This window comes from Lepisma saccharinum, chromosome 30 (assembly GCF_977018435.1).
Source record: "Lepisma saccharinum chromosome 30, izLepSacc3.1, whole genome shotgun sequence".
NCBI lineage: Eukaryota > Metazoa > Arthropoda > Insecta > Zygentoma > Lepismatidae > Lepisma > Lepisma saccharinum.
The window spans coordinates 39890400-39904726 of NC_139258.1; the positions used below are offsets into that span (position 1 = coordinate 39890400).

The 14327-nt window shown below is 35.7% G+C and overlaps 1 protein-coding gene across 2 annotated transcripts in view; it reads left to right on the top strand.

Moving 5' to 3' along the window:
* LOC145982028 (glutamate receptor ionotropic, NMDA 3A-like) overlaps nt 1–14327 on the top strand; it is an 84982-nt gene that overhangs the window by 12560 nt on the left and 58095 nt on the right. For both annotated transcript variants that reach the window (XM_083115594.1, XM_083115595.1), the window contains exons 3-4: nt 1150–1283; nt 5874–6021. In XM_083115594.1, the coding sequence (XP_082971720.1) occupies nt 1150–1283; nt 5874–6021 (282 nt within the window). The remainder of the gene's footprint in view (nt 1–1149; nt 1284–5873; nt 6022–14327) is intronic.

Consider the following 14327-nt stretch of genomic DNA (forward strand, 5'->3'; position numbering starts at 1 on the left):
ATTTGTTCTATTTTTTCTATATATATTTTAGCTATTGGTTATTTTTCTCTGTTAGCATTAGAATTTATCGGAAGAAATTGTTTCCCGTGTGCTTATATTTTTATAGTTGTATTGTATTTGCTTTACGCACCTCTCTTTGTGTTGCTGGTATAACTGCGATTACATTTTCACACCGTTAGAGAACTGGCAATACCATATTAATGAATCTATAAAACGCTATATTTACCAATTATTCGATAAAATTAAACTTTCAAGTAATAATATAAGAATAGAAAGATATATACTTAAGGTATTCAAATACAGTAACATGATTTATATTTACATAATATTTCATATTATATGAAGACTACAGGGGAAAAAGGAGGCAAGTCAGTAAATGGTCGAAAATGAGTTAACAGCAGATTCATGTAGCTTGAATGATATAGTTTATGTGGACTCAATGTAAGAGCAACAGGGAGGTTAGTCACTGAGAAATTTAATCTTGAAGATTTCGCATACAGGGGAAGAAGGAGGTAAGTCAGTTGAATACAGGGGTAAAAAGGAGGCAAGTCATTTTACGAAAGTAACTTCACAGTCTGATCATGCATCTGAAACACTACAATGCATCATGGGTTTCCACAATCGTCCGCGGGAAGAAAAAAAAACAGAAGCCTTGCACCTCATCTGGAATCTAACGAATTTCTACACCGTGCTAGAGCTTATACAAATACAAATATCAGACGAAAAGTTCAAAATCTTCAGGAATTGAAAGTGTTCTGCACAAGAGAGGCTCAGGTTTACTACACAAACCTGCCACATGGACCTAAGGGGCAGAAACAATAAGGACAGCACAGCCTAAACCTGTACAAGTGAATTTGTGCACCACTTCATAATTCTGTAAGCTGCTACATTAAGAAAGTTTTTTTCATAACTTTTGTACTCTTCTTGAATCAATTTCTTTCATATTTCATTTTCATACAAATAAATATACGCTTGCTTCATAATACATGTAATGAACAACGTACATCAATAAGAATAAAGATTATTTGGTTTCAAACTTTAAATTTGCTATTCTGTACAATTATGGAAAACTGACTTGCCTCCTTTCCCCCCTGTAGTCTTCATATGTAAATCAACTTTTCATTATATACCCCTTGTTTAATATTTCAGTTACTCAGCCAACGAGTGGCAGCTCCTAAGGCTTCGGCGTCCGATTTCTACGTCCAGCGAGCGAACCCTCACCTGTGGCAGCACATGCAGAAGTACTCAGTGAACGACGTGGAGGAAGGAATACTCAGGCTACAGTATGTTGTTTCGTTGTACTAATGGCATTACGGTTAATAGAATTCTAGGTATACTACGATTATTTGCTGCAATATATAACAGTTCCTTTGTCTCATCTTATAACACGTGGGAACACGTAACTGGCACGACTTGAGTCGGACAATACAGGGTGTCCCTAAAGTCCCTTTACCATTATAACAAATATAAGTCTCAAACCATGACATAGAGCATGGTAGTTTCTTGCATAGTGCTCTCCAGATTCAAAATTTTTCCGTTGTTGTCATTTGTGTTTCAGGCCCATTTTTCTTAATGGAGGACTGATTACAGGGGAAATGTACTGCGATTTTCTTGAACAGTACTTACTCTCCCAGGTGGAGGAGTTGCATCCATCCATTATTTTCTAAAAAGACGGAGCACCCCCACATTGGTCTCATGATTTTCTGGATACTCTGGATATCCATCGTGGAAGATGGATAGGCCGTGACTGATCAATCGCTTGGCCCCGCGATTTCCTGATATCACACCCTTGGAGTTTTTTTTCTTTGTCTACGTCAATGATTTTGAATATCAAACCCCTGTTCCAGATCTCGTAACAATAGAAGTAACGTTGAAGCTGTGCAAGCAGTTGACGTTTTTATGCTGCAGCATGTGTGGGTAGAAGTGGAATATCGCCTTGACATCCTGAGGGGGAAAAATACCCACCCTGCTCTATGCCACGTGGTTTCAGAGTTACCTTTGATTGTAATGGTGACGGGACTTTAGAGTCGCCTTGTACTTTTAAACATTTAAAACCCTGCCTTGTAAATTGCGCTAAACAAGAAAAATCCATACACTGCGGACTAAATTCAACAATTTTTTTCTCATTTTCTGTTACATTTGATTTTTGAACTCTTTCTATATATTTTTATTCAACGTTGATTTCAAATCTGAAAACCCTTTTCCTGTACATTGTATAGCTATCATGCAACTTGAAACTTTTACTTTTGCAGAAAAGGACATTGGAATTTACACTGGGGTTAGATGGACAATGGCGTTTACATCTACCCTAAACTTGCACTAAAAGACCTCTTTTTCTGTTTTCATTATCGGATCTGGCTTCTTCAGATCTTAATGCTCTGCTGCCTCCTTCTTTTATTCACTTTCATGACAAATTCCTCGTCACGTACAAGGACACGAATTTGAGGTCCATCGAACGCGCCTGCTTTGATCTCCTTGATAGATAAATTAGAAACGACATGTTCATTGTTCTCAAGAATATGATGGCAGACTACTGTTGGGGCATCAAACGAGATTGCCCATAGCAAGTCCACAAACACAAGAGCTACTAACATGTACAAATTATTTCGTGAATAGGACCTGTTTGAACTTTGCATGAGATATATACATTTTTTTGCATCACCTGTTGTCTATATTTAGACATACATTTTATTTTCATGAAATTAGAACTTAAAATTATACTCATAAATACAGGGGGCTCAAAAAGTCACTTAACATCCCCGGTACAAGTCCACTGCAGCGCGCAACATGGAAATGGTGATGACCAATCGTTATCAGGCCAAGGGGGAAACACATTGACGCCACCCACGTGGTCGGCGGCCATCTTGATGTCAGCCATCTTGAATTCAACTTCAGAATTTTAAATGGGAAGGGGGTGATATGATATATCAAATCAGGCTAGAATTTCACGAGAAATGCATTGGTGAAGGTTGTTTCGACGTATATTTAACCAGTAAAAGTTTTTTCTGAATTCTTGTGCCAATTTCCTGCTTTTCGAGGTGTTACAAAAATGCCTTAAAATTTGTTTAGCGCATCGGTAATGCATCGAGATCAATGTGATGTCTAGGGAGAGAAATTCGCATGCCATTGCATATGATTTTCTTCGGATACGTCCACGAAGAGCTGGGCATTATGAATGGTTGTCGCGAACAATTTACAGTGTGACGCTTCCATTGAATTAAAAGTCCTTCACAGTGACAAGGCTAATGTTTATGTTCATAAGGAAGTTCATAAACATAATATGCCACCCTTGTCATCTGATAACTAACTTTGGACAGAAACTGCTTCACAACGTTTGCATAGTGTTCTGGTGTTCCTCCCTATTGAAAAAAACTCTGTACAAAGTACCTTCTTCCATAAGCAAGGATGAAAAAAGCTGTTTATTTAACAAATCTAAGTAGCCCTAAGCATTTAAGTTTCCGTTGATGGGAAATTGACTAACCAATCGTGTTCCACACAGCACGCCACACCATTAACATACTAGCACTAACCATTCAGCTTTGATCTGTCGAAAATGGGTTATCAGATAAAAAGCATCGAATATTCTGTTTATGAACTTCCTTATGAACATAAACATTAGCCTTGTCACTGTGATGGACTTTTCGTTTAATGGAAGTGTCACACTGCAATTGTTCGCGACAACAATTCATAATGCGCAGCTCTTCATGGATGCATCTGATTAAAATCTTATGCAATGGCATGCGAACTTCTCTCCCTAGACGTCACTTTGATCTCGATGCATTACCGATGCGCTAAACAAATTTTAAGGCATTTTTCTAACACCTCGAAAAGGAACAAATTGGTACAAGAATTCAGTCATAACTTTTTACTGGTTAAAGGAACATCAAAAAACCCTTCACCATTGCATTTCTCGTGAAATTCTAGCCTGATTTGATATATCATATCACCCTCTTCCCATTTAAAATTCTGAAGTTGAATTCAAGATGGCTGACATCAAGATGGCCGCCAACCGTGCGGGTGGCGTCAATGTGGTTCCCCCTTGGCCTGGCAACAATTTGGTCATCACCATTTCCACGTTGCATGCTTCAGTGGCCTTGTACCGAGGGTGTTAATTGACTTTTTGAGCCACCCTGTATGTTTAATACTAAAAGCAAGTGGTATCATTGTTCCTTATTTTCAAACTGTAATGCATGTTGTGATGTACGTATACGGCTTAGTGAATACATGAAGAATATTTTGGACAAAATTTGGTATAAAATATGGCATCCTAGTTTATAATCTAATTGCATTTTAAATATTTATTATTGAAGTTGAAAATTAAACTGATGAATTGCAAAATAAAAGAAAATGAAAATTAAATCAGCACACCAAAATTAGATTAGAACAAGTGATAATATCAGTGCAACAAAATTTTGATCTCCATTGTAATCCATCGCAGAAAGAGTACTGTAAAGTAATATTAGAATAGTGATGGCACCATAATATTGTGGTGTGAATGAGCCACATCTTCATAGAAAAATTTAAATTAAATTAAAAATTCATTGAAATTTACATTACCATTACGTGACTGAAAGGAAATTCCCGTCATATTGATCATTATCTATGCACTTTAATTTTAATTTTATCATGAAATGTACTTATCACATTTGAGAGTGAGGCCCAAATGGTAGGCCAACCTAGTACGAGTGGGCCATGACCCACTTTGGCCCACCATAGCTTTGCCCCTGCTTAGACTAGTGAGCATGGCCTGTTATTTACTTTTTCTATGTTTTTACGTATATAATTCCCAATTTGTGCCACAGATAAACTTAAAAATTTGTTAATGGGAAATTTAAAGACAAATAGAGTAGTTGCAAATCCAATAGAAAGTTAACAACTTCGAAGATTGAATAAAGAAAAACAAGTTTTTACTTAAATCTGAAGGAACGAAATCTCTGTTAAATTTTAAAACTAATCGCATCATACGATGTATTTATTATATCTAATACATCAATCACAATCAGGATGGACAAAAATCATGACTTTTCTCTTCAAAAATCATTTTTGGCACGCTTATAAATGCTTGCATGGTTTTACATACCGATATGTTGATTATATAAAGGTTTTCTCTGGTAAACGGACCAGTAAAATATTTGAAGAGTTTGATTAAATCAAATAGAAAAATATGCAAATGTAAGTACATTTTTCTGTTTCTTATACTGTATATATGAAACTACTATAAGTATATTTGTTTAGTGTGTTAATGGAACTATAATAATTTCAGTAACTTTTCTTCCACTGAAAATAAAAATTTCTGGATGTACTATTTAATTGCAACTTAAAATATTTTCTTTATAGTCTTTGTAGCTGAATTTTGACAATTTTTAATAATAGCTTGCAAAATATCAGCTACCATGTTTATTTACGGTTTAACATGATTAGTATTTGTATAATATTCTACACAAAATGTTTGCTATTTTTGCCTACAAAAATATTGAATTTTAAATCAAGATAAATTTAAATGTATTTACAGTTTACACATTACATTTCGTTTCGTATGAGCTTCACACCATTAGTCCATATATATTTTGTTTCCTTTAGTTTAATTTCTTAGAGCCTAATGAACGTCATTCAATGAATACGAGATTAATATACTTTCAACAAAATTGATTCTGATATCTACATTCTGTACATTATTTCTATAAATTATATCTTTTAAGTGATTTAAATAAGTGTTTTTCTTTAAATCACCTGATTTAAATCGCGATTTAAATTAACCTGATTTAAATCAATCCACCTTGCCTGCAAATTCATCTTGTCCCAACTCGTACTTCTGTAGAAATGTTGGGCTTAATAGCATTTAAAACGGTAATTGTAGATGCAACTCATTGCAGAGATGGGTCTCTCGACGCTTTAATAGCAGATACACCAATCCTGGACTACTATCGAGCGACTGACCAAGGTTGCAAGCTGCAGAAGATATGCGAAGACTTTCATGAAGACGCCTATGCTGTTGGGATGACAAAAGGATTTCCACTGAAGGTACGATATGAATGTGCTACTGGAAGATCAATATTCAATATTCATTCATCTATGTAAATGTATTTGGAATAATTATTTATTTTGAGACAACAGAAACATAATATGCATTAGAATTGGTGCATTTCTGTACACACTCATTGAATATTACTAAATGTAAATGGTTTGAGCATTGTTTTGACAACTAAATTCGTGCAAATGAAGTACATATGCAAAACTTTAAGAATATATTCTGAAATAAATGTTTAGACATGTTTACAATTTAAAGAAGAAAAAAAGCATCTAAAAATTGATTGAAATTGGTCTACATATATACAATTACACATGTAGAAAGTTAACAAAGGGTGTGTATGTGATCAGAAACATGAGTAAAACAGTAGAGTGAATCAAATTAAAATTCCCATACTCAATACATATACATAGTTGTCTGTAGTTGTGAAAAGTGCATATATTTACACACTGTTCAAGGGAGATAGATCGTGGTTTTTGTTAAGATATTTAGTACATGTCACAAATAAAAATGTTTGATGCCAAGAATCTGGTTCCAATTAGGTGAACAAGTTACCGTGTTAATAAGCTACAGTTGTTCGAAATCGTTTTACTTACTGAAAACTTTGAATGCACGGACAAGTAGGCGAAGGGCCAAAATGTTGGAATGCCAATACAACGAACTTAACTAGCCTAACCTACTCGAAACACTTGGATGCTATGTACACCAATTCCAAATGACCTAGCCTACCAACGGAAGCCTATAGGATTCTTTTTCGATCAAACGGAAAATGAAACTCATTAGAGTGTTGAAGAGAGGCAGATTATTTAAATAAGCAAAACGAGAACGAACAACAAGGGACCACGTAGGCCTTCTGTTCTTACTTTTACATGTTGCAATATTTTGTTACAAAATCCATTAATACGAGAAAAGGAACGCTGTGGTGTATAACACAAATGACAAACGACATGTGTAAAAAATATATAGCTACAGAAATTACATACCTTACTCTACTTTTCCACATATTTGCCATATATTTGAGTTCATCAGCGTGGAAAAGTGTTTTCCAGAAAAAGGAACATTCGAAATATCTCCACCAGATTGTGACAGGCGATGAGACTTGGGTGGCTTATTCAACACTCGAAACCAAGTGCAAGTCAGTAGAGTGGCACCATGCCAAATTGCCTTCGAAGCCAAGAAGGCCAAACAAACACTCAGCACGTGAAAGGTACTGACAACTGTCTTTCGGGACAGGAAATGCGCCTTACTCATTGATTTTCTGCCACGCGGATCAACAATCAATGCAGAGGTCTACTGTCAAACGCTTCTAAAGCTTTGTCGTGCCATAAAAAAATAAACAGCGCAACATGTTGTCTGATGGCATCGTTCTGGTCCACGACAACACTCGCGGTCTCACAGCTGATGCAACTCAGTACCAACTGCAACGTTTTGGTTGGGATGTATTTTACCATCTGCCATATATTCCAGATTTTGCACCCAATGATTACCACGTGTTCCCGAAATTGAATTTCTTTCTTTCCGGAAAGCACTTTACAAAGGCTGATGGACTCAAAGACGCTGTCACTACATGGTTGAATACATTGGCTGCAACCGAGTACAATGACGGTATCAACAAACTGGTATCACGATATAATTGCTTGAATGGGTATGGCGAATATATATAAACGTTTTGCACATGTTATTTGTCGTTTGTGTTTACACCAAAATGTTCCACATTTTCTGAATCACCCTCGTATATATTTCATTTCGGTAGACAAGCCAGTTAATGGTGAGAATCAAAAGGCACTACACGATGCAAGAGAGTATGCTGTAAAGGTAAAAAAAAAGGTAAAGTGCTCCCCTGTGCATAGCACCACGCCATGAAGGCATATAGAGGGTGTGGGGGTAACGCCCCACACTTTCTTGATCCGGTCGTGAGAGGGGTGATGTGATCAGCATCACGCCCCTGACCGCCTTTACCCCCCAGGGTTTCCCCCAGGTACCCATGTTATTCGACGCTGGGTGGGCGCCGGGGCCGCTTTCACCGTTAGAAAAGTTCCCGGATTTGAACCGGCCGGGGATCGAACCCGGGACCTTTAGCATGGTAGTCAGACGCGTTACCGACTGAGCCACCGCGGCCGTGCGTTGTAGAAATTTCGTGTCATTATATACCTAACAACAGATTTTTACTTCTAACTGTACACAAACTTAGGTCAAATTACAAATTCGAGAGTAATGTATAAATATTCAGAAAAGAGTTTAATAAACTTTGTCCATTAAATTAATAGTTGTTTGGTAATATAATAAATTCGCTACATCTAAGTTCAAAATTATGTTTTCCTCTTGTACTTGTGACATTTTAAACTGGCTAAGATAATATCCTATTCTTCTATACGGAGCATAAATGAAAATGAAGCAAATAGGTTACACGAAATGGTACTATTATCGTATGAGGAAAACACCTACGAATCATATATTTTGGACTTCTTTACATTGCTAACGTGTTATTTTCGAATGCGGAACATTTCTTAAGGTGAAAGAATGCATTTCTAACTAAGATAGTGTATATTTCTTCTATTTACGAGTACTTACTGTTACTTGTTGTTTCGAATCTGTAACACATTATGGCCGTGATAGCGTACTGGTTTAGGGGGCGTTCTGAGAGTGTTTTGTCGATTTATGCAGTGTTGCAACCTCGTTCACCGGAAAATATCTACTTTCGTGCCCGGATTTGAAATTATGCTAATACGTCGCAAACCATTGACGTTAGCCCCACAAACCATTGACGCTAGCCCCAAAAACCATTCACGTTAGCCCCAAAAACCATTCACGTTAGCCCCAAAAACCATTTTCCGTAAGGTTAGGTTAGGTTAAGTTAGGTTAGGCAAGCAGAGTTAAAAAAAAAAAATACTCGACACGTCGTTCTAGTGAAAACACGGCAAGGCTGAAACACTGGCTACGGGGTTGCATCATCTTAACACACGGAACATTGCACTCTCGTGCAGAAAGCAAATGGCGGGAGCAGAAACAGCGTGTCGGACAGAGATTTTCGCAGAAAACAACACACATTCACATTAAAATGGATCAAATCTACATTCAGGAACTTCCACAACGCTAAGGAAAATGATTTCCGTAAGTACTTTCTCCTGTAAATTTGAAGGAAATTTGAAGGAATCCGTTTCCCTCATACGATAATGTTACCATTACATTAGCATACTTTGCAAGGGTATGAATCGTTATTCATTAAATAGTAAACTTTCATTCTAGCAATTTGTCTACAGATTTTCCGTGTACATTTCGAGGTACATCTTAGTTGCCTGTAACCAAGAAATATTACCTTAAAATAGTATGTGACACAAGTACACGCAATGTTCGAATTGAAGAAAATGCAGAGAGCGTTCTTTACATTTGAGATTTTGTGTATGGGTGAGGCAAATGTCTGCGCCAGTACAATTGAGTTACCACTCGCACAGGCTAATACTTTTCGATGTATAAACAATGGCTAGTTTTAATCAGGGTTGTTAAAAGACCAGGAACCCATAATTTCTAATGGGTTGTATTGGGTTCCGCCACGGGAACGAAACCTTTCTTCTCGCACAATTTAAATTCGGTTCAAGTTGCTATTCTTTCATTGAAACAATGTTCCTGACAGTATTTAAACTGATTCGGAAGAAAGGTTCCTGGACCGAATTTAATTCATCCTGGAAAAAGGTTCCTGGACCGTATTGAAATTGATGTGGGAAAAAAGTTTCCTGGGCCGTATTTAATATTATCTGGAAGAAAGGTTCCTGAACTGTATTTATGCTTGCTGATATTCTCTCCTGGACCGGAATTGAATTTATTTAAAATTCCTGGACGTTTAACAACCTTTGTTTGAATGCATATGCTAAGAAAATCCTCACTGGCTTACCTTAAAACATGAGATGAATATTACATGATTAGCTTTCTTTCTGGTCGTGGACATGGCCGATCAGCAGTCTTACAACTTGTGGGATCTGTTGCATCTAGTTGTCCGTCCATTAGCCACGACAAAATTTTGTCACATGAAAATAGTCCACTGCAGGGCCATTTATATCGATAAAAAAACAATGCTCGTTCTGTTTCAACTTCCATTCGATTTTGTTGTTCAGTAAGGTTGAGGAGATGCAATGCAAGATTGATTTAGATAAGTTTAATTCGCTTCCTGCCACTTTTGGATAATTGCGAAGATGAGTATGAGTGATGAATTTGCCCAGGCTTGGATTCGAATCCAGTAGCTCTGGTGCCACAGCGTGCTGTGTTAGCCACTCCATCATGGAGTTTGACAAAAAAATAATAATAATGAAACGTGATGGAAAAGACATGTTCTACTAGAAGTGACCAGAGCATCTTAGCATTCCTTTACACTTTGGTCTTTATTTTCAACTGATAACTGCACTGAATTCACAACTTGAAAAAAAAAATGCACAAGGGCCGGGTGATTCTTTATTACAGCTACCACAGATTGATAAGAAGATACCACCCAACGAATGTAAAATATTTGTTAATTTTCATCATTTTGCTTTGATTGAACGCACGATAAAGCGCATCCATAAAGATTTAAACTGGAATGACTGAGGACTTTGTTCACAACATCGTAAACAACAAGCTCGAATTTATGACTCAAACAGTGAATGACTCTGATGGCATCCCAAATAAAAATGGAACACACATTCAGAGGGGGGAATTTTGGTTGGGAATGAAAATATAAATGTAGAGCCAGGGATGAAAAAAAGTGGATGGGGGGAAATTTCCTTGCTCCCCATTTCAATTCGAACACTGAGTACACTTGTGTAGATTATTACCTACACCACAGTAATCATTAAAGATCTATTTTGACAGAATTCTTCTATAAAGGGAGACTTTAAAATCAATCATTTACATTGAGTACAAAGGAATACAATTATGCACAATATATTTCTGAGGTATCAATTCGAACTGCATAATTTCCGACAATGTATGCACAATAATACTGACATACAAATATCACAATCAATGTTTTTCGTATTATAAGTAGGAATTTTAGTAGTAATTTATTTATTTATTTATGCTGATACTATTTTGCTAATGTCCATCAGCTATTCATTGATTTAAAAAGAGCATATGATTTAGTCAAATGAGATAAATTATATAATATATTAGTCGAGTTTGAAATACCTAAGAAGCGTGTTAATTTGATAAAAGTATGCACCAGTGAAACAGAAAATAAAGTTTGTGTAGATATTAATATGTCTGACAAATTTACAATTCATAATCGGTTAAAACAAGGAGATGCATTATCACCATTGCACTGTAATTTTGCACTGTTAGGAAGGTAAAAGAAACTAACGATGGACTAAAATTAAACGGTGTGACTCAGCTGTTAGCATATGCAGATGATGTAGACTGGGGATGATGTAAATACAATTAAGAATAATGCTAAAATATTTTTCAAAGCAGATAAAGAGATAAGTTTGGAAGTTAACAAAGAGAAAACTAAATATATGCTTACAGGCCGAAATCAAGTGTTAGGTAATAATCAAAATCTAATTATTGATAACAACTCGTTTGAACCAGTTTCCAAATTCAAGTACTTAGGAGTAATACTAACAAATGAAAATGATATTAAAGAGGAAATGGAAAGCAGGCTTAATTCAGGAAATGCATGTTACTTTTCTCTTCATAAACTTTTGTTGTCTCGTTTAATACCTAAGAAACTAAAAGTTAAAATATACAAAACAGTAATTTTGCTTGTAATATTATATGGATGCGAAACTTGCTCCCTTATATTAAAAGAGGAACATAAATTGAGAGCACTTAAAAATTAGATCCTTAGGAAAATATTTGAGCCTAAAAGGGATGAGGAGACAGGTGAGTGGAGAAGGTTACATAATTTAGAACTACATAATTTGTATTCATGTCCAGATATTATTAGAATGATTAAATCAAGAAGACTTAGGTGTGCAGGCCATGTGGCACGAATGGGAGGAAAGAGTAGTTTACAGGATTCTTGTTGGGAAATCTGAGGGTAAGAGACCAGTAGGAAGACCAAGACGAAGATGGAGGGATAATGTTGACATGGACCTAAAGCAAATTTGTAGTGATGGAAAAGATTATATAGATCTTGCTCAGGATAGGGACAGATGGAAGGCCTGTGTTGCTGCAGCCATGAGCCATGAACCTTCGGGTTCAAGAAGGCTAGAGAAGGCTAGAGAGTTAATAAGTAGTTAGTTAGATAATGGTTTGCTTACAAAACAGCTGACGAGCCTTGGTACAGCAATACGTATACATGTACAGATATATAAGTTACAAATTTCTAATACACTATATGATGATAAACGTGTAAATGTAAAAGAGAAATACTAAATACATAAAAAGGTACATTAATATATACAAGAAAAATACATTAAAGTTTACATGATAAATACATTAAAATATACCTGACGAATAAATTAAAATAAAATTAATCTTTAGAATCGGTTAAAATCATTATAATTACTGACTATGGAGTTTATAAAATCATTGTTTTTATAATCTTTACATATTGTTAATGACGACCCTTTTGTTCTTACACGATATGGCGTAACTCGAATAGATATTCTAGATAAAAGCGTTGGGACAGAGTAATAACCTTCTAAGATTTTTTCAACAAATTTATGATCATTTTTGTTTCTTGTGGATGAAAGGGATTCAAGTTTTAATTTCTTCAATAGATTATCATAGCTGTAAAACAATTTTAACAATTTGAATCTAAAATATAAATAGGAAAGAAATTTATTTTCTGAATTCTAAATTATGTCACATTTTTCAATACCACAGAAAAGTACGTCACAGTACGGAATTGGGTCTGACGAGTGGCATGTACATAAATAAAAGAAGGTGAAGTTGTTCAGCCCTTGCTATTTGTTTATGACACAACCTTTCATTTTCCTACTTGTTGACACCATATGATGAAGATGCACCTTAAAGCTAAGTTTCCTGTCTAGAAAAACTCCGAGATCCTTAATATCTTCTACATGACTTAGATTTACATTCTCTATGTTATAATTGTAGTAGGAGTGCTGTTTCTTGCCTAAGAAAGGTTATTGTGACTGACTTTTACAAATTAATAGAGTTGATTATAATCAATTATCATCTAACCACTTTTATTAATTGCATTTATATCCGTTTGTAGTTTATGATGGTCGATTACATCATTAATCTCTGCATACTTCTTGAAGTCATTAGTATAAAAAATACATTTCGAGTACTTAACAACATCTTCTATATCATTTAGAAACAAAAGAAACAAACGGGGGCCCAGAGGAGACCTTGAGGTACACCTTCGTTAATAAAACCTGGTTTAGAGAAAGCATTTTGAAACCTGACTCTAAATAATCGGTGCCTAAGATAGTTGCTAATCCATTTATAATAAATCGGTGTAGCCTACAACCATAATTGCTAAGTTTCGCAACCAATGCTTTGTGTTTTACAGAATCAAAAGCCTTAGACAAATCTAGATAGATAGCATTTAATTGGTGTCTTTTGCAAAAAGTCTGAGAGATGTTAGTTAAGAAAACATCATGATTTGTACTTATTCATCTCCCAGCAACAAATCCATGTTGGCTAATACTAATATTTTTCTTAAAATTAAAATAGAGCGATATGAAAACAATATGTTCAAACAACTTACCAAAAATATTAATAATTGAATAGGTCTAAAATTAGATACCTCGATGTTTCCTCTCGCTTTTGGGATAGGAACAATTGTTACTTCTTTCCATAGTTTAGGGTATGTTCCACTTGATAGAGACTTGTTGAAAATGCTGCACAAAATAGGGGCAAGTAAATTATAAGTTCGACATCGATGTAATGAACATTACCAATCAACTAGTTCACAAATACTTGAATGTCGAACTTCGAGCTGGTTGAATACAAACCGTTTTTGATTTCTTATTATCTCGGAGGCCCTTATCAGTCCCCGATCGAAAATTTTTATAATATAGCGTACAATAGCTCTTGCAGCAGAGATCCCTCCGTCTTCCTTGGGATTCACTTCATGACGTCAACGTTACTGGATGATGTATGTTTCGCAGCCGGTCTTTATCGTTGGCTACGGTGAGAAATGTATTTCTTTTGTATTCCGCATCTTAAACATAGCATTAATGAATGACATGGGGGGCGTAATAAAGAAAAGTTGCTCAAATTGTACCAGCTTTTAAATAAATGGGCGTAGCTACAAAACAAGTGACATGACGTAAGTTTTAGATATACTAGCTGGTAAAGGGAACTCTTACGTCTCTTCGTATGTCCTTGGAAAATATTTTTCCAATTGGAAGTGCCA